General features: G+C 40.8%; 1 protein-coding gene across 1 annotated transcript; it reads right to left on the bottom strand.

Annotated features, from left to right (window-relative positions):
• Nucleotides 1–205: 205 nt before the first annotated feature.
• Nucleotides 206–14,642, bottom strand: LOC138958071 (CDGSH iron-sulfur domain-containing protein 2 homolog B-like). Its single transcript, XM_070329137.1, has 3 exons — nt 14,498–14,642; nt 8,205–8,413; nt 206–3,438 (listed from the first exon to the last, which is right to left on the bottom strand). The coding sequence occupies exons 1-3, from the start codon at nt 14,592–14,594 to the stop codon at nt 3,340–3,342; spliced, it is 405 nt and encodes a 134-aa protein (XP_070185238.1). The 5' UTR covers nt 14,595–14,642; the 3' UTR covers nt 206–3,339.
• Between the last annotated feature and the right edge of the window lie 4,473 nt (nt 14,643–19,115).

Here is a 19,115-nt window from a genome sequence, read left to right as displayed (position 1 = left end):
GTATGTATGTATGTGTGTGTGTGTGTGCGTGTGCGTATGTATGTGTGTGTGTGTGTCTCTCTCTCCAGTCCCACAGTCATATCGATTCAAGGGACGTTAAAAAACCAACAACCAATCACACACTCACTCTCTCCGTTTTCACCAGTTGTGTGAATCTACCACACTCATTCCTCCGCGTCAGACAAAGATAACAAGACGCGAGTCAGAGACTGAGCAAGATATTTATATTTGTTGATAGAAAATCTGTCTAACACAGGTTAATGGCCATAATTGTACATCTTACATGTCACAGACTATGTCTAAACATTCAACAGGATCTTCACACGTACACACACAAGGTGGCATCACACAAATAGAAACAATATTGACACATTTTTTTTCACCCAAACATTCTCAGTATTATAATAACTGCACATCTGCATGATATTTTAATTTGTTTGCTTTCATCACAATCAGTGTGCATTTAAACGCTCTTTTCCCACATTGCATGCACATCAGAAGAAAATTAACCAGCACTTGCCACTGCTCATGTGGCAAAACTTCACACGTATAGGTTAGACTTCTGCTAGCAGATCTTTTGCTCTTGGCTGGAAGAACCAGATATGATCCATACCCTTAAATAATTAGCTCCTTGATATACAATGAAAGCACGATGATTTTGGTGAACAAGTACAGTGGAAATCACAACTCGAAGCAACCCGAAAATAATCCCGAAACAAAGTTGGTTCGTTGTATGAGGGAAGGGAAATAACCTGCACCGTTAGGTAGTGGGAAAGGGTTACTTCCCTTAACCCGATGGACTACCAATTCTGAATAAAGCAGGGGCAGTAACTCCTTACCTCCACACAATTTTCGTATCAGTAAACAACGAAAATAGCAGTAAAATCAATTTGAGACGTTAACTAACACATTGAATAACCAAGTGATCACTTTTCATACATTTCTCCTCAAAAGTATGGGGCATTGAAACTTGCATTTGAAACTGGGTTTTGTCATACTTGTCTTTAAAACAACACTCTTCATTTATCCAACAAAATCAGGTTATTGAGATAAAAGTTTCTCAGGTTGCATGTTTTCAGCCCTTAATGATCTACATGTACTGTGAAAATACAACAAACATAATTTAAACAAGTTGTTCTACGTAATGATTGGTTCTCAGGCACTGGATTATTGGTCCTGTCACTGGACTCAGACAAAGACTGAGACACACTCAAACACACAGGACTACACATGTATACACAAGACTACACATGTACACACAACAATCACTAATTACTTTCCATACAGACATTTCAGCTGGAACTTGAGACTCTACAAACAGTCGATAACAGTTACCGCCTACATGTGATAGGAGTGCAAATGTGCTAGCTGTCTTTCTTTCTTTCTTTATTTGGTGTTTAACGTCGTTTTCAACCACGAAGGTTATATCGCGACGGGGAAAGGGGGGGAGATGGGATAGAGCCACTTGTTAATTGTTTCTTGTTCACAAAAGCACTAATCAAAAAATTGCTCCAGGGGCTTGCAACGTAGTACAATATATTACCTTACTGGGAGAATGCAAGTTTCCAGTACAAAGGACTTAACATTTCTTACATACTGCTTGACTAAAATCTTTACAAACATTGACTATATTCTATACAAGAAACACTTAACAAGGGTAAAAGGAGAAAAAGAATCCGTTAGTCGCCTCTTACGACATGCTGGGGAGCATCGGGTAAATTCTTCCCCCTAACCCGCGGGGGTGCTAGCTGCATCAAAGTGAAACTCATCACATTCAAACAAAATCAACCAAAATGTTTTTAAACAAAATATCTTAAAATAAAAAAGGACAGCAGTCAGCAAACAAAATCACAAAACTGTAAATCAAGCAAAATGTGTTTCTAAAATGTCAAAGTATTTGTAATCCAATAATAAAGCGAAAAGCACAAAATAAAATGTACAACTGTGACTTGCCATCAGAGAGAAATGACAGACACAGCATCCAGGTGCTGATGTAGTCACATCAAGACTAAAGCATACTGTGGGTACATTGTATCAGGTGCTGATGTAGTCACATTAAGACTAAAGCATACTGTGGGTACATTGTATCAGGTGCTGATGTAGTCACATTAAGACTAAAGCATACTGTGGGTACATTTTATCAGATATGTTATCATGAATCTGCTGTATCTATATACCTGCCTCTGGGTGTGTTAAGATGTCTGCATAGGATGGCACGATCCAGGACAACTCATCCAGGACAATTAATCATCCAGGACAACTCATCATCCAGGACAACTCATCATCCAGGACAACTCATCATCCAGGACAACTCATCATCCAGGACAACTCATCATCCAGGACAACTCATCATCCAGGACAACTCATCACCCAGGACAACTCATCCGTGAAAAGGATGTACACACTGAACCTTTCCTTGAGCAATACTTTCCCCTGTCATACCTGCCTACCCGGGTCAAGCCTCAAGAGTAGCAATTTTGATTTTTGTTTAATTTTCAGCTTAGCAAATGGTGTTTGAGAGTAGCATTTTCTAAAATGTATTGCCACATCCGCATGTATGCCTTCTTGCACAAGAATAGACATTTTTAATAAAGTTTCAGGAGAATGCAGGATAATAGAATGCCCTTTATAGAGTATCTGCAGTACCACCTTTCAGTATAGACGATGTATTATGACCCATTTTGTGACAGCCACATGGAATGGAAGACAGAAATCAGTACCATGACTTGCAAAAAGAGGGAACTGTTGCATGCTTGTCATTGTTTGTTTAAGAGTAGCAATCCTTAGCTCGGCGTAGCACTTGCTTTTAAAACGTAGCATGCTACGCCGAAAGCGTAGCAGTTGGCAGCTCTGCTCTGTTCTTCTATGCAATGCCTGCTTCTCTCTATTCTTTCACCCCTTTCAGGTTTTGGTACTTGGCAAAAAATAGCTTTTTGTTGTAGCTTTTTGGCAAATAATCGCAATTTCAAAGCTTTTTGCTGAGCTTTATCTTAATCTTAATGTAAAAAGCGTACGTAGAAGAAAAGAAAGGGCGCGTTGTCAACATTCCTAAAATCTTTCTCCTATTTTGCAATTATGTTTACAAAAGGAAAACCATTTTTGTATTGTCATGTAAGTGTGCATATAAATAAAATGTTGTTTGAACAAAAAAGAGAGAAAAGCACGTAAGTCAGAAGCATTCAACAACACAAAGCAAGCAAGCAATCCAGTCTGCAAGACACCTGCAACAGACGCAACAGCCCCTGAAAGAAGCAACGGCAAGGTGATGAAAACCAAGACACACTGATGCAGACATGGGCGCCAGGGGCAGATAATGGCAAGGAGAGGTGTCAGGGGAGATTACTTGGGGACGGCTTCCTTGCGACGCAGCACCAGCGGGCCGACATTGTCGTTGGTCTCCTCGTTGTGCTTGTTATGGGCGCCGTCGCACAGCGGGAACTGAAACACACGTGTCTCACTTCATCACAATGTTGCACAGATCGGTAAGTAGCATTAATTTCAAGTTTGGTTAAGGCTGGAGTATACACCTGAGGCCATATTTCAAAGTGGTTAGGCAGTTTTAAAGGTTTGTTTTTATGTTAGTTCAGTGTTTTGTTTATCAGGAAAAAACAAAATGAATAGAGCTTGTCGCGCAAAATTTTGAGATAACGACTGAAGTTTGAGCATAGGTATGAGATTTTTTCACGCAAACCCTACTGAAGAATTTGTGATATTTTATTGTGAATATGTTAACAAAAAAACAATCGGATGATCACAAACTGAAGAAGAGAAATAGGGAAGCAAAATAGAACATCAAACATAAAGATTTTACAGGTGAATTTGGAAAAAACCCCGTATGTATCCATTTTTGAAGCCCAATTTGAAGCATGGAACACAGTCAAACATAAATCAAAAGTGTTAAAGTGGTTACAGTGTTCAGAAATAGTGTAAAATAACAAGTTGAGTTATCCCTCTTCACAAATTTTAAAAGAAATACACCTCTTGTCGCGCAAAATTTTGAACTGTGATGCTTTTACTACCCCCACCCCCTACTCATTTTTCAGAAAAGAGTGCATATTATCTTCCAAATAGACAAGCAAGGTAGTCAGATGATCAAAACTTAAAAACAGAAATAGGGAAGCAAAATAGAACATGCAACATACAGTGATTTAACTGGTGAATTCAGAAAAAAACCCACTTTTTTTTACTCATTTTATTAGCTGAATTTAAAGCTTGGAAGACAGAAATAAATAAATTAAAAGTGCAAATGTGGTTACAGTGTTCAGAAATAGTGTTAGATACCAAGTTGAGTTATCCCTCTTCATCACAGTTAAAAGAAACACACCTCTTGTCGCGCAAAATCTTGAACTTTGATGCTTTTACTACCCCCACCCCCTACCCATTTTTCAGAAAAGAGTGCATATTATCTTCCAAATAGGAAAGCAAGGTAATCAGATGATCAAAAACTTAAGAAGATAAATAGGGAAGTAAAATAGATATCCAACATAGTGATTTAACTGTTGAATTCAGAAAAAAACACTTTTTTTTCTCATTTTTGAAGCTGAATTAGAAGTTTGGAAGACAGAAAAAATAAATTAAAAGTGCTAAAGTGGTTACAGTGTTCAGAAATAGTGTTAGATACCAAGTTGAGTTTTCGCTCTTTATCACAGTTAAAAGAAACACACCTCTTGTCGCGCACAATCTTGAACTGTGATCCTTTTACTACCCCCGCCCCCTACCCATTTGAACACAAAAGAGTGCATATTCTCTTCCAATTAGAAAAATAAGTAATTTTAAGCAACTGGACATTTTTAAAATACATCTTTTCTGTCAGTCCAAGGATTGCTTAGTCCATTAAAAACAAACAGACTAGGATTTAGCGCACCCATTTTAAGAAAAAGTTAACATGATAATTGATATATCAGACTTTTTTATGCAATTACTACTGAAGATTCCAGACCAGGTAAAACAATCATTTTATATCCTTTGTCACATTTTTAAAATTTTGTTTATCAATCTATCTATAGCGAGTCTTGTCTCTTTGTGTCATTTAGTTATTTTCAAGAATTCTATCCTGGCAAAAAAAATTAAAAATCCCTACCTACCTACCCTATTTTGTTTACCCATGTTATTAGAAACAGACAATTTATTTTTATTGGCCTAAAGATCTTGAAACATTTGTTTTAATAGAGAAATAACAAGTACAGCCCTTAGCTGTGTCACTCGAATTTCTTTGTCAGGCTGAAACTTAGCTGTTGCGTTAACTCATCTACACACTCACGTTACTCACACAAGTATACAATTCTACCCACAGAGGCGTTCGGGGATGGGGGTCTCGCACTCGGGCGAATCACACCACAAAATACAAAGTATAACGTACACAGATTTTTCTATTGAACCAAAAAGCAAATTAAATCATGAATAAATCAATCAAGCAAAACTTCCACACAATGACACAGTCACTCTCGGTTCACACTGCACTCTGGGCGTGCACACTTGGCAGCACGTATACCGTTCCGACGCCGTTTGTCTTCCTGCAAGTTCAGCACAGGCACACGATTGTCCAAGTATTACAATAATCCTCGTGAATGTCACAGCAGGCATAGTAAGGTTACGTAGAAAAGTCCAAAAGGGTGCGTTAATGGTAATCCGGCACACCCACAAACACACACACACACACTGACACACACACACACACACTGACACACACACACACACACTCCGGTTTCGTAAGTTACCTGATAAATGTGGTTCTCAACTCACAAGACCAATTTGTCATCTTCCAGTGTGAAATTCAGATCTGCCCCAAGTACGTGCAATAAAATGTAGAAGCGATAATCTGAAAAATATCTTTTCGCGTGAACGCTGCCACTTTGTCATCAGTCCGATGTCTTTTACTATCCAGAGCAGGGATGGACACACTTTTTCATCAGCAGTTTGTTATGTTTATCCGCAGACTGCTTTCCATTACTTGTCTGTTTTAGACTGATTGACTCGTAAGGTTCTTCAGCCAGGCAAGAAGTGCTTGTTTACTGACACGTTCTCACGCACGACATGTCGTAAATGCAAGTTCTAACGATTGTTTTTTATTGCACTGATAGAGAATGTCGATAGTTGTAAACTTCTGCCATTTCCTAATGTTTATTTCATTATTTTGCATACGGATATGGCTAATAAGTGGATAATCTGTTACGACAGGAAACGCGTTCTAAATCCGGGAAGGGAGGTGTGTCCTACTGCCTTAAGCATAGATAATCTTTAGGCCAACAAAAAAACCAAATAGTCTGTTTACGGTATCCCGACCGACCCTATTTTTTTGCGCGACCCTAGACTTTTTTTTATGCATTTGGGAGAAAAAAAAGTTTAAAAAATTTAAAAAGTCTGTTTTTTGGCAAAATAATTTAGAAAATATGTTTTTTTGGAGAAAAAAAATAAATAAATAAATTCACGACCTACCGACCCTATTTTTTTGCCTATGTTACCGTAAACAGAGCTTGAGCACTGACAATACACTGATACTGATAGCAACAATTATGACAGGAAACCATCAAAAAGGAGGAAAATAATGCAGGGGCCGCTATAGGCAACGCCCCCTGAAGCTGAGTTTTTTTGGCATTTTCCACACCTAAAACGTGCACCAGGAGACACCATAACTTTACAAAACAGTGCACTTGAAGCTGCAGTAATTTCTCACCAATGTGTTCAAAATCGTGAGAGCTCCACTGTGTGTTCTTTTTTGACTTTGCCTTTCGTCAACCAGATCGAAGTCTTCACTCTCTCCTCAAGCCAACCAAAATTCCATTTGTTTTTCACAGTTAAGTCGATTTCGGCCGCAAAGGCCTTTTCGCTTTTCGTAATTCGTCGATGCATGGTGACCAAAATGGCGCGTGGTCTAGAAACTGCACGATCCGTAAAAACAAAGAAAGCGCTCGGAAATCTTCGGCAAATTCCGGAACAAGCATAAAACCACTTGCTCGGCTGTTTCCGACAGCATTCTTATCATCCTCGGGTTCTACTCGGCAAATTTCGTACAAGCAACATTCAGTCCAAATAAGAATACGCCAATTGAGAATAAACTATCGCCAATGGAAGCTGTTACGCGGATAAAAGTACCATACCCCCCCCCCCCCCCCATTTTCTCAACGGATTTACACCGATCTCAGAAATGAACCTGGGGCTCATCAAAAAGGCGGATTTCCGCCAAACGGCGAAAGATTCTCTTGCCTGACATTTCATACTCAGCCTGAGAATGTGTTCTACCTCTTTTGAAGTATCAAACTGAAATGTGTGTTGGTAAACTACCACCCCCCCCCCCCCCCCCCCCCCAACAATGAACAACCTGGGTTCTCTCTGTGCACAGTGCTATATCAGGGATGGTCTTACCGCATGTTTTTGTTAAAGCTTGACCAGACATGAGACAGTGAGGTGAACCGTTTTCAACGGGCAGAGTGGACCTTTAACTTTCACCGTGCTCCTGGGCCGTGGACGACCCGCAGCCTCACACAAGTGTCTGTATCTCTAAAACTGAAGGGAGTTCTTGATTTGAGACTTCATGTTATCCTCAAACAACACAGAACCTTTCTATCGTCTAATTTTTAAAGGATTATCTTTATAAACAAACAAATAAACAATGACGTCATTTGAACTACACAGTCCAGATGTTGTAGGTCTTCGACGACCCATAAAGGGCCATATGGAACTAAAGAAGGTATTTTATTACGTTATACCTATTGGGATGGCGTGGGTCACTTATTTATTTATAACCGTTTATTTCTTCTTTAGAAAGTATGGATATAGATAAGTTTTCGTTATTGTTTGTCTGTGCACTTAATAGACCGTTGCGTCGATATATTTGTGAATGTATTGTTCTGTCAATAACAAACGTTCCAACAACCTACCTTTCTTGTTTTTTCCTTGTTTTCACTACCTATTTTATTCATGTTTTTATTACTTACTTAGTGGAAGAATCTTTTGTAATGTATGTTTGATGGTGTATGCTTTTAATTAAGCGTTACTGACTATGAATGTAGATGTAAATGCTTGTATAACTGTGTTTTAATTTTAAATGTGTCAAGCGCAAAGAGCATAATTGTAAAGTTATGATGTTGCGCTATATAAATGCTCATTTATTATTATTATTATTATTTAGAAAGTATGGGTCATACACGACCGACATCATGCGGACTGTGTAGTCCAAAGCGTGATCAGGTGCAGGTTAACGTTACCTTCTTAGAGCGCCAGCAGCGGCAGTAGCTGATCTTGTCTCCTAGGTCCTCAATGTCCACCATGTTGACCACCTTGGGGCTCTCCTTCTGGATCTTCATGTTGCACGCGACGTCCTTCGGCTTGACCGGCGGCTTGAAGGCAAGCACCGTCACGTACACGATCAGCGACACTGTCCCCACCAACGGCACCAGCGCAATCCAGTCCCCACCTTGAGGCAGGACAAGAAAGTAGAGACCAGAGAAACTCTCTCTCTCTCTCTCTCTCTCTCTCTCTCTCTCTCTCTCTCTCTCTCTCTCTCTCTCTCTCTCTCTCTCTCTCTCTCTCTCTCTCTCTCTCTCTCTCTCTCTCTCTCTCTCTCTCTCTCTCTCTCTCTCTCTCTCTCTCTCTCTCTCTCTCTCTCTCTCTCTCTAGATTATTAGGTGTTACCATTGATCAAGAGTTGAAATGGCAAACTCATCTGAGTAATATTTGCAAAGTAGTATCAAAGAATTTGTACCTGTTATCAAAATTAAGGCATTACGCCGATTCTGAAGCACTCAAAATGTTCTATTACGCCCACATAATGCCTCATATAAACTTCGCTTCAACACTTTGGGATAACTGCAGTGACGTTCATTTAAAAAGACTCAATTCCCTACATCGCCGAGCTGCAAAACTTATTCTGCATGATTTGAATAGGTCCACGGATGATAAACTAAAGCTCCTGAATTTCCTCCCCTTGAAAGATCAGTTGACGTTAAACAAGGCTGTGTTCATGTATAAAATTCTAAATGACGACTGTCCTAAATATTTGCAATCACATTTCAAACATGCCACAAAAAGATATGGGTCCCAAAAAATCATCCCTCCTAATAATAGACCTCTATAAATCGAGCTTAGCCTTCTCGGGAGCGTTTCTCTGGAACTCCTTCCCACAACAGATAAGAAATGCAACTTCAGTGAAAATGTTTAAGAGACAGTCACGTTCACACATCATTCGTGAATGAAATGTCTTGTCTGATTGTTATTTTGTTGAACATTTTGTACTAGTGTTAACGGATGTGTAGCTGATTTGAGCAACTTAATTCTCAAAATGAAAGGTTTAACTGTGTCAATGTAATTTTGTAATTTTTGAGTTCTCCCTATATAATTCCTTAAATGCACATTGTGTTGCAATCCATACAATGTAATTCTGTATCTTATATGAGGCGGGGGTATAGCTCAGTTGGTAGCGCGCTGGATTTGTATTCAGTTGGCCGCTGTCAGCGTGAGTTCGATCCCAGGTTCGGCGGAAATTTATTTCACAGAGTCAACTTTGTGTGCAGACTCTCTTCGGTGTCCGAACCTCCCCCCGTGTACACTACATTGGGTGTGCACGTTAAAGATCCCACGATTGACAAAAGGGTCTTTCCTGGCAAAATTGCTTAGGCACAGTTAATAATTGTCTACCTATACCCGTGTGACTTAAAGGAATAATAGGCCGTGAAAGGTAAATATGCGCCGAAATGGCTGCAATCAACTGGCCGTATAAAATTTCATCTCACACGGCATCACTGCAGAGCGCCTAGAACTGTACCCACGGAATATGCCCGATATAAGACTCATTGATTGATTGATTCATATGATTGAATTTTTATTTTTTATGTCCGTCTGTCTTTATGTGTTGTATAAAGGACAGGTTGGAAGAATAGGCTTTGCCTAAAACATTTATCCTTTTGTAATAAAGTTCTGAGTCGGAGTCGGAGTCTGAGCCTCTCTCTCTCTCTCTCTAATGAGCTCGCTTTTTTTTTTCTATGCATTGTATTGTATGTACATGTATGAGAGTTGTTCTCCCCTCTTGGTTACCAAAACCAGGAAAGTGGAACCAATGTTCAATTGTCTGGAGTTGTCTGTTTTTAGTTATTTTTCAAGAGCCCCAATGTTGCAGATTATGGAAAGCTTTTCAAACTAGCAGTACCTGGCATGGATCTTCACAAATGTGGGATTAAAGTGCACTACTCGCCCACCGATGACAGCGTTACACTGTGACACCTTTCTGTTATTATGGTTAAAATGCCTTTTGTTCTTGAAACAAACTATACCTGTTGTTGAAGTCCTTGATAAACAATGTTCATTAGACATATAGGAAATAAAAAAGCGATTAAGGTTTTGGGTGTGGGGCGAGGCGTTTACTGTGACACCGTAACGCTGTTAAAGAGAGGTGCTGACAATACCATAGACACAGTTAAGACAAGGACCAGCATTCCCTTAACACCACAGCATGTTTGCTAATGACCCTTGCACTATAGCACAGCATGTAGAACATTATTTTGCTGCTTGGGTTTTGACTACAGTTAATTGTAGATAATTAACAACAGTTTTGGCGTCACACTGAGATTAATGGTACGTTAGCAACTAATCATCAATCTAACTTTCTTTCATTTAGTTTCACAACAGGCTACATAGTTATTCTCAGAATGCAAGTTCTTTATTATATTTACTAATTTAGTGACAATGAGTTCGATTGGAAGTGTGTTAATCGCTTTTCTCAGTGTACGAAGACATTGCGTTTCATGTAACACCACAGGCTCTTTGACTCGATGTCATGTATTCTTTAATCTTCATAGATATTCTACATGCCAAATGTGTGAAACTAAGTCGAACAAACGCTGAGCAATGGGACTGGAACATGTATTAATATAAAGTAGAAATAAAGTACATTTACTGACCAAACTTTGAAAGTTGCGCGGACCTCGCGAACCTCCTTGAAAATTATACACGTGCGTTTCCGGTAAAAAACCATCCCATAATATTGTGACACCACGTGTTGTTTCTTCTTCACGTGACTAGTTTCGATTTGAATTTGCTCAAAACGTCACAGAAATGTGTGTTCTTCACGAGTCAGTTCCGGTGTTGATAAAATGTTGACCTAGATTTTTGTCCAAGTTTGTGTAAATCGCGTTTGAAAATTGCTAACATGTTGCGTTTCATATGTGACGCTGAAATGAAATACCCGTACAGGATATTTATTACACGCTTGAGCATTCCATTTACAAATTGATACTGATATCCAAAGCATGGCAAGTTCATTTGCATGTCTGCTGACAACATTTGTCGTCTGCTAAACCAAACAAAATGCGTCCGTGTTCGAGAGGTTGGCTGTGACACCATGGGCAACGCACGTTAGCAAAAGTTTGTGGTCGCCGTTTATCGATTACACAAAGCAAAATCACTTAATTTGAGTTTGAATCTTTCTATGAAGCTATTATCTGTGGCTGAATGTTATAATCGTTCAACGGGCACCATTCAATTTTCAACAAGCAAGCTTGGAAAGTGAGTGGGGTCGGCATTCCCATTTTCGGACGCCATTTTGAGGGGTTTTTCGTTAGAATTTTTTAATTTGCTAATATAATTTTCCAATTTGGGGCAGTGGGTTGCTCATGGTGGTTCTTTCACAATCGACAAACACAACACATAGTTAAAACTTGTCAAAATATATGCTTCTGCAGAGTTATTGCTGTTTTCACATACCACACCTCACAGTCACCAACTAGGGAGAACAACTCATGTATAATGTGTTCTTACTTCAGTTTACCTCTAATCATGTAACAGTTATTTTCTTTACTTGTTTATTCTTTAGCCAATTATATTAGTCCCTCTTTAGGGTGAGGATCAGATAGATCTATGTAAAAAAGCAGATCACTGCTGTAAACTCTATTACCCTCGTTAAATAAAGAATGGTTATTGTCTCTCTCTCTCAAACACACAGGCTACACGCACATTGATGACATGGTGACATGCACACAGTGAGACAGGTGCTAAACACACAGGCTACACACACATTGATGACACGGTGACATGCACACAGTGAGACAGGTGCTAAACACACAGGCTACACACACATTGATGACACGGTGACATGCACACAGTGAGACAGGTGCTAAACACACAGGCTACACACACATTGATGACACGGTGACATGCACACAGACAGGTGCTAAACACACAGGCTACACACACATTGATGACACGGTGACATGCACACAGTGAGACAGGTGCTAAACACACAGGCTACACACACATTGATGACACGGTGACATGCACACAGTGAGACAGGTGCTAAACACACAGGCTACACACACATTGATGACACGGTGATATGCACACAGCGAGACAGGTGCTAAACACACAGGCTACACACACATTGATGACACGGTGACATGCACACAGTCTTCTTCTTCTGCGTTCGTGGGCTGAAACTCCCACGTACCCTCGTGTTTTTGCACGAGTGGAATTCTACGTGTACGACCGTTTTTACCCCGCCATTAAGGCAGCCATACGCCGCTTTCGGAGGAAGCATGCTGGGTATTTTCGTGTTTCTATAACCCACCGAACTCTGACATGGATTACAGGATCTTTTCCGTGCGCACTTGGTCTTGTGCTTGCGTGTACACACGAAGGGGGATAAGCCACTAGCAGGTCTGCACATAAGTTGACCTGTGAGATCGGAAAAATCTCCACACTTAACCCACCAGGCGGCCGCGGCCGGGATTCGAACCCTCGACCTTCCGATTAAGAGGCCGACGTCTTACCACCCCGCCACAGCGCCCGTCACATGCACACAGTGAGACAGGTGCTAAACACACAGGCTACACACACATTGATGACACGGTGACATGCACACAGTGAGACAGGTGCTAAACACACAGGCTACACACACATTGATGACACGGTGACATGCACACAGTGAGACAGGTGCTAAACACACAGGCTACACACACATTGATGACACGGTGACATGCACACAGTGAGACAGGTGCTAAACACACAGGCTACACACACATTGATGACACGGCGACATGCACACAGTGAGATAGGTGCTAAACAAAAATGATAGAAAGTAAAGCAGTTAGCAATTCAACTGGAACATGTTATGGTTGGATGTTTTTAACACAATAAGTACTTTCAATCATAAATGTACTGTCAATGATCACAAAGTAGTTTAAAAATACTGCGTCGCTCACAAGAAATAACGGTTTTAGGTGTGACGAAAAAAATAACATGGCGTGAGTACGGTGATAAATACAAGACTTATTTTACAACAATTTGAAAAATACATACATCCCTCATGGCAGCCCGAATAACGAAATCGTTTTTCTCTTGTTTTGAACTTGCCAGTGTTACAGCACAGAGCAGAGTCCGTCCCGCACTTTGCTTTGTGTATATCACGTGGCCACCCAAACACCCATACAACGCAACATTTGCACGAAAAAAACACGTTTATTTGTTTGCTTTGTCTGTATTACACATTTCTATATCATTTAAATTTACCACTGACACACCAAATTTTATACTTTAGTTTGCAAGTGAATCGTTATCATACAAAATAACGTTATCACGAGACGAACAGAGATCTCAGAGATCGTCTGCTTCTCAACTGTTTTGCGCAAATCGTGTAATATCAATTTTTGCGGAAACCTCCCAAAGAAATGCAATCTCAGCGGCTTCCACCTGCAACATAGTCGTGCTTATTTGGAATGTGACGTCCTGTACTTCGTCAGTCACACCTATCTCGAAAACTAAGCGTCGCACAGAACCAGCGCCCTTCCATTATAAATATCTTTAATTACACTGGCTCATAATTCATACTCTCATCCAAGCTTATCTTTTTTTTTTTAATCAAGTCAAGTGCACACACACACACCACTGAATTTGAACATTTAAGTAATGAATGTGTTCACAGTTGTCCTGTTCACTAGCTAGGACATTCTGGTACTACTACTACTAGTGACTTTGTTAGGATTCCTGGAGTGAACGCTGACAAGGGAAATGTACAGCCTCTCAGTGTCAGGATCAGGTTTGATTTTCAGAGCAAAAAGCCGGCAACCAGACCCTGTCACGTCAAGTAACAACGGTACTAGTCCGACGAACACACTGTCAAGTGAAATCGAGGTCATGTATTATGTGACAGTTGAAACACAAGCTGCACGGTTCAGAACCTTCTTTGACAAGGCTATGCTTTTCAATTTCAACGTGTCAGCTAGAAATCAAACTTGTGCAACAGGCCCGATATCTCAACGGGAAAATGCCGGTATCACAAATGTTTAAATGAGTGAGAACTTGTAATCAGTTTGGCGTTCATGGCGTTACACTTCTTTCAACGACATGAAATTCCCGTTGAAGAGAAGTTGAGAGTCGGCACAGGTTGTCAGGTGACAGACACCAACTGACCAAGGCCACTATTCATTCACGCGGTTCACCTTGAAAAGTCACATCGTAACTCGGCGACAATGACTGGCAGCTGCAGAGTACATTCACAAAAAGCTTTTCTTACCTGACAATTTTGCAAAGCCGCCCAAAGAGCTGGGAATGGGCAGGCTCTTCAAATAACTGGGAAGCGAAATCCTCACCAGGGTAGATATCGTCTCCATTTTGCCAGGTACTAGTAACTCTCGTGAAGTGTACAAAAGCGGTGTTACTTCCCTTTGACCACTCCGTGGCAGTACTCACGGTGGACAGTTTGTTTGTTTAACGCCCAGCCGACCACGAAGGGCCATATCAGGACGGTGCTGCTTTGACATATTACGTGCGCCACACACAAGACAGAAGTCGCAGCACAGGCTTCATGTCTCACCCAGTCACATTATTCTGACACCGGACCAACCAGTCCTAGCACTAACCCCATAATGCCAGACGCCAGGCGGAGCAGCCACTAGATTGCCAATTTTAAAGTCTTTGGTATGACCCGGCCGGGGTTCGAACCCACGACCTCCCGATCACGGGGCGGACGTCTTACCACTAGGCCAACCGTGCCGGTCAGTCAGTGGACAGTGCCCTGGCACTCTCTTTTTTTACGTTTTAAATAGAACATTAAATCATAAATTGCCAACACAGAAAGGCCGAATGTTAAATATACCACATAACGAAAGAATTTGTGTTAAATGCCAGTCTGGAGAACTCGGAGATGAATTTCATTTTATATTTCAGTGTCATTTTTTTGAAAATTTGAGAAAAAGGTTGTTACCATTGTATTTTTGTAGAAACTCAAATGCAGTCAAATTTAAACATTGATTTGAATTAACAAAAAAACCGAAAGTTAATGAATTTAACATATTTCATTAAGGGTATTTTGAAAGAGTTCTGATTTATTTGATCACGTTTTTTTTTATTAAAACAAAAACGAACACAGAAACACATACATTCCTGTAAAAAAAAAATGTATGATTACAATTATTTAGTTATGAATTAAGCTTGATTTATTTTCGGTTAATTAGAAGCGTTGTGTCTCATTATTACATATATTATCTTTTTTGTCGTGTTTATTGCAATTTTTTTTTTAATTCATGTAACCCTAGGTTTTTTTTTAAAATAAATATGGACTTGACTTGACTCGACTCTCTCGTGAGTGCAGTGGTCTCGGTCTTCGCCGCGGCGGAAGGTGTGTCAGTGTGTGTGTGTGTGTGTGTGTGTGTGTGTGTATGTGTCAGTGTGTGTGTGTGTCACACTCGCCAAGTCGTTGATATATAGCCTGACAAAATATGTATCCTCAACTGCCTTTTGAGATTTAACTTCAGTGATGACATGGTTACGTTACAGTTTCAAGCACGAATTAAACTCGCTCTGTTCAATAATTTCATTCAAAGACGAAGCTGGGCATCTGTTTACAAACTTCAATGCGACAACTGGCGCAACACGTCAGATGTAATAACTGCAGTGAAAAAAAGCATGTGTGTCGCATGGGGGGGGGGGGGGGGTGCGGCGTGTGTGTGTGTGTGTCACAGTGTGTGTGGCGTAGCCTATATGTGCGTCACTGACGTGCGTGTGTGTGAGTCAGTGTGAGTGTGTGTGTACATGTGTGCTAGCGTGTGCGTGTGTGTGTTTATGTGTGTGTGTGAATGTGGAGTGAGGGGGGGGGGGGGGTAAGTTTGACTGGCTGTCGGATTTGTTGGTTTGTTGCACTGAAGGGGACTATGTGACACACGTCACATAATGACATGTACACTGATTGGCAAAACACACACACACACACACACACGCACACGCTAGCACACATGTACACACACACTCACACTGACACACACGCTGGCCGGGAACGGTCGTGCAGCAGATCAAGAGAGAGATGATCGGGAGGGATAGACGGGGGATGGTTTGGGTGGGGGGACGGGGGGAAGGATAGAGTGAAAAGACACTGAGACGGAGGAAGCACGGTGAAGATGCAGCCACACCCGGTAGGCCTACTGGTCAAAACTGAAGATCAACCAAGTAAGTGTATAATTAAATGGAATCAGTGAAAAGACAACTGAACTGACTGAATATAATCACATGTGGTAGAAGACAACAAGACTTAGAAAAGAAAAAAAGTCCATACATTGTGTAAATGTGATTTGATATTATTGCATCAACAGCTGTCCCATCTTTAATCCCGTCTTCAATTCTCCTTTGGTTTATCCCACAGGAATCTGGAGTTAAAAGCAATTCAACACCAACACGTAAACTCGAACAACTTTAAATAACAACTGAAGAAAATACGTAGCTGCCATTTATACACATACCTTGATTTGATTTGATTCTAATCTAGTAGCCTAAATCTCGTTCTGCCGCATTAACAATTCGTCAACTATCTCTTATCGTCTTACACGACTATGTCGGGACAAAACTACCTAGGCACGGACTTTGAGTTGCTGGCTGTGAGGTTTTAATTGTCGACTAGTACTTGTTTCTGTTGTCGATGACTGAGTGTTTGCTAGTGTGTAGTGTGTGTGTGTGTGTGTGTGTGTGTGTCAGTCACCGTGTGTAAGTGTTCGTGCGCGCTGTTTCAGTTTGTTAGTGTTTTGCGGCAGTTTTGATTTTAAGTTATTTTGCAGGCCTGTTCGAGCCGGTGTAACACAACATTTTTACTCCACGAAAACTTTACTCCGGAGTAAAAATTTCGTACGAAATTCTTACTCCGTTTGTTTTACTTCCAGTAAAAATCTCGTTCGCGAAAATGGGATGCAAGCGAAGGGATAATGCCAATAATATCATGATTGTGATCTCGCGCAAACGAATGTCGCGCTATCCTCCCCCTGTTTTATTGTCAGACTTTTTATTTGTAACTATGTATCTATTACTTATCTTATGTATTTTCATCTTTTTAAAAATGTTTTTTCTAGATTAATTAGAACTATAAGTGGTCGTTGTCTATGAATTTTTTAATTTTGATGTAATGCTTGTATGTTATTTCCTACGATGAAACTCTTTATATGTCTAATGTAAAGCGCAATGAGACTGCCATTTGGCGGTGAACAGCGCTATAAAAGAATGTTTTATTATTATTATTATTATTATTGATATGAACGATCTACACCCCGATCTCCCAACAAACCTCCTCACTATCTTCAGACGCCTCCGTGCCGGTGTAACACGAGAAAATTACTCCCACGAGATTTTTACTCCGGAGTAAAAATGTCGTACGAAAATTGTACTCCCTTCACGAAAAACTTACTCCCCCATAACACGAGAAAATTACTCCCCACGACAGTTGTGTTCCGAGTCACATTTCGGTCGAAAATGTTACTCCCCCTTACGAATAAATAACGAATAAATTATTCCACCCTAACACGAGCAATTTACTGCCCACGCCAGGTGTACACAACTTTTACTCCCCTGTCCCCTGTTAGTCTTGGTGGTGGAAGGGGTCAGTGGAGGGAGGGTAGCGCGACATTTGTTTGCGCGAGATCACGTATTGGCATTATCCCTTCCCCCGCATCTCATTTTCGCGTACGAGATTTTTACTGGAAGTAAACAAATTGCGGAGTCAAAATTTCGTGGAGGGAGTAATTTTTTCGTGCCTTGGGGAGTTCTTTTCTCGTACGAAAGGTGTACTCGGAGTAAGAATGTCGTACGAAATTTTTACTCCGGAGTAAATATTTTGTGGGGTAAGAATTTCGTGTTATCAATCAATCAATATGAGGCCTATATCGCGCGTGTTCCGTGCATGGGTACAGTTCTAAGCGCAGGGATTTTTTATTTTTTTAATTTTTGTATGCATTTTATATCGCGCACATATTCAAGGCGCAGGGATTTATTTATGCCCGTGTGAGATGGAATTTTTTTTACACAATACATCACGCATTCACATCGGCCAGCAGATCACAGCGATTTCGGCGCATATCCTACTTTTCACGGCCTATTATTCCAAGTCACACGGGTATTTTGGTGGACATTTTTATCTATGCCTATACAATTTTTCCAGGATAGACCCTTTTGTCAATCGTGGGATCTTTAACGTGCACACCCCAATGTAGTGTACACGAAGGGACCTCGGTTTTTCGTCTCATCCGAAAGACTAGCACTTGAACCCACCACCTAGGTTAGGAAAGGGGGGAGAAAATTGCTAACGCCCTGACCCAGGGTCGAACTCGCAACCGGCTCTCGCTTCCGAGCGCAAGTGCGTTACCACTCGGCCGACTGCCGCTTCCATATATCTTTAAAAAGTCCGGCCATTGTGGAGAACCCTATTCAGGACGTCATTCCAACACATTTTCGCTCCATGCGCTACAAATTGCATTACCTTTAACACTTTGTATGACCATAAGCAGCTCCATGGTCACAATCCCCAGGATTATTTGCGCAGTAGAGTAGTTCTCTAGGCTGGTCACACAGCTTGCTGCTGTGCCGACTGGTCAGGGACTCGGACATGGGGCAGTGGGTATAACTCTAAGCCCAGATTGTGTGTCTCAGTTTGAGGTCGAGTGGCTCCCGCCACCCCTCCTGATTCTAGCGACTACCCTCTACATAACGACTTCTTAACTTTAGCGTCTCTCCCCTAGTTCTGGAGTACCTTTTTTGAATTGTAGTAACATTGATATTAAAAGTCCTACCTTTTTGTTGCCATTATAAGGACTTGAGTGTTTGTCCGCTTACCTTTTTTAAAGTATATAAAGAGAGATGTTATATAGCCTACCTCAAGG

The sequence above is a fragment of the Littorina saxatilis genome, linkage group LG2, assembly GCF_037325665.1.
Source record: "Littorina saxatilis isolate snail1 linkage group LG2, US_GU_Lsax_2.0, whole genome shotgun sequence".
NCBI classification, from domain to species: Eukaryota; Metazoa; Mollusca; class Gastropoda; order Littorinimorpha; family Littorinidae; genus Littorina; species Littorina saxatilis.
The sequence above is the reverse complement of the archived record's forward strand: the minus strand, read 5'-3'. Positions and strand labels throughout refer to the sequence as shown.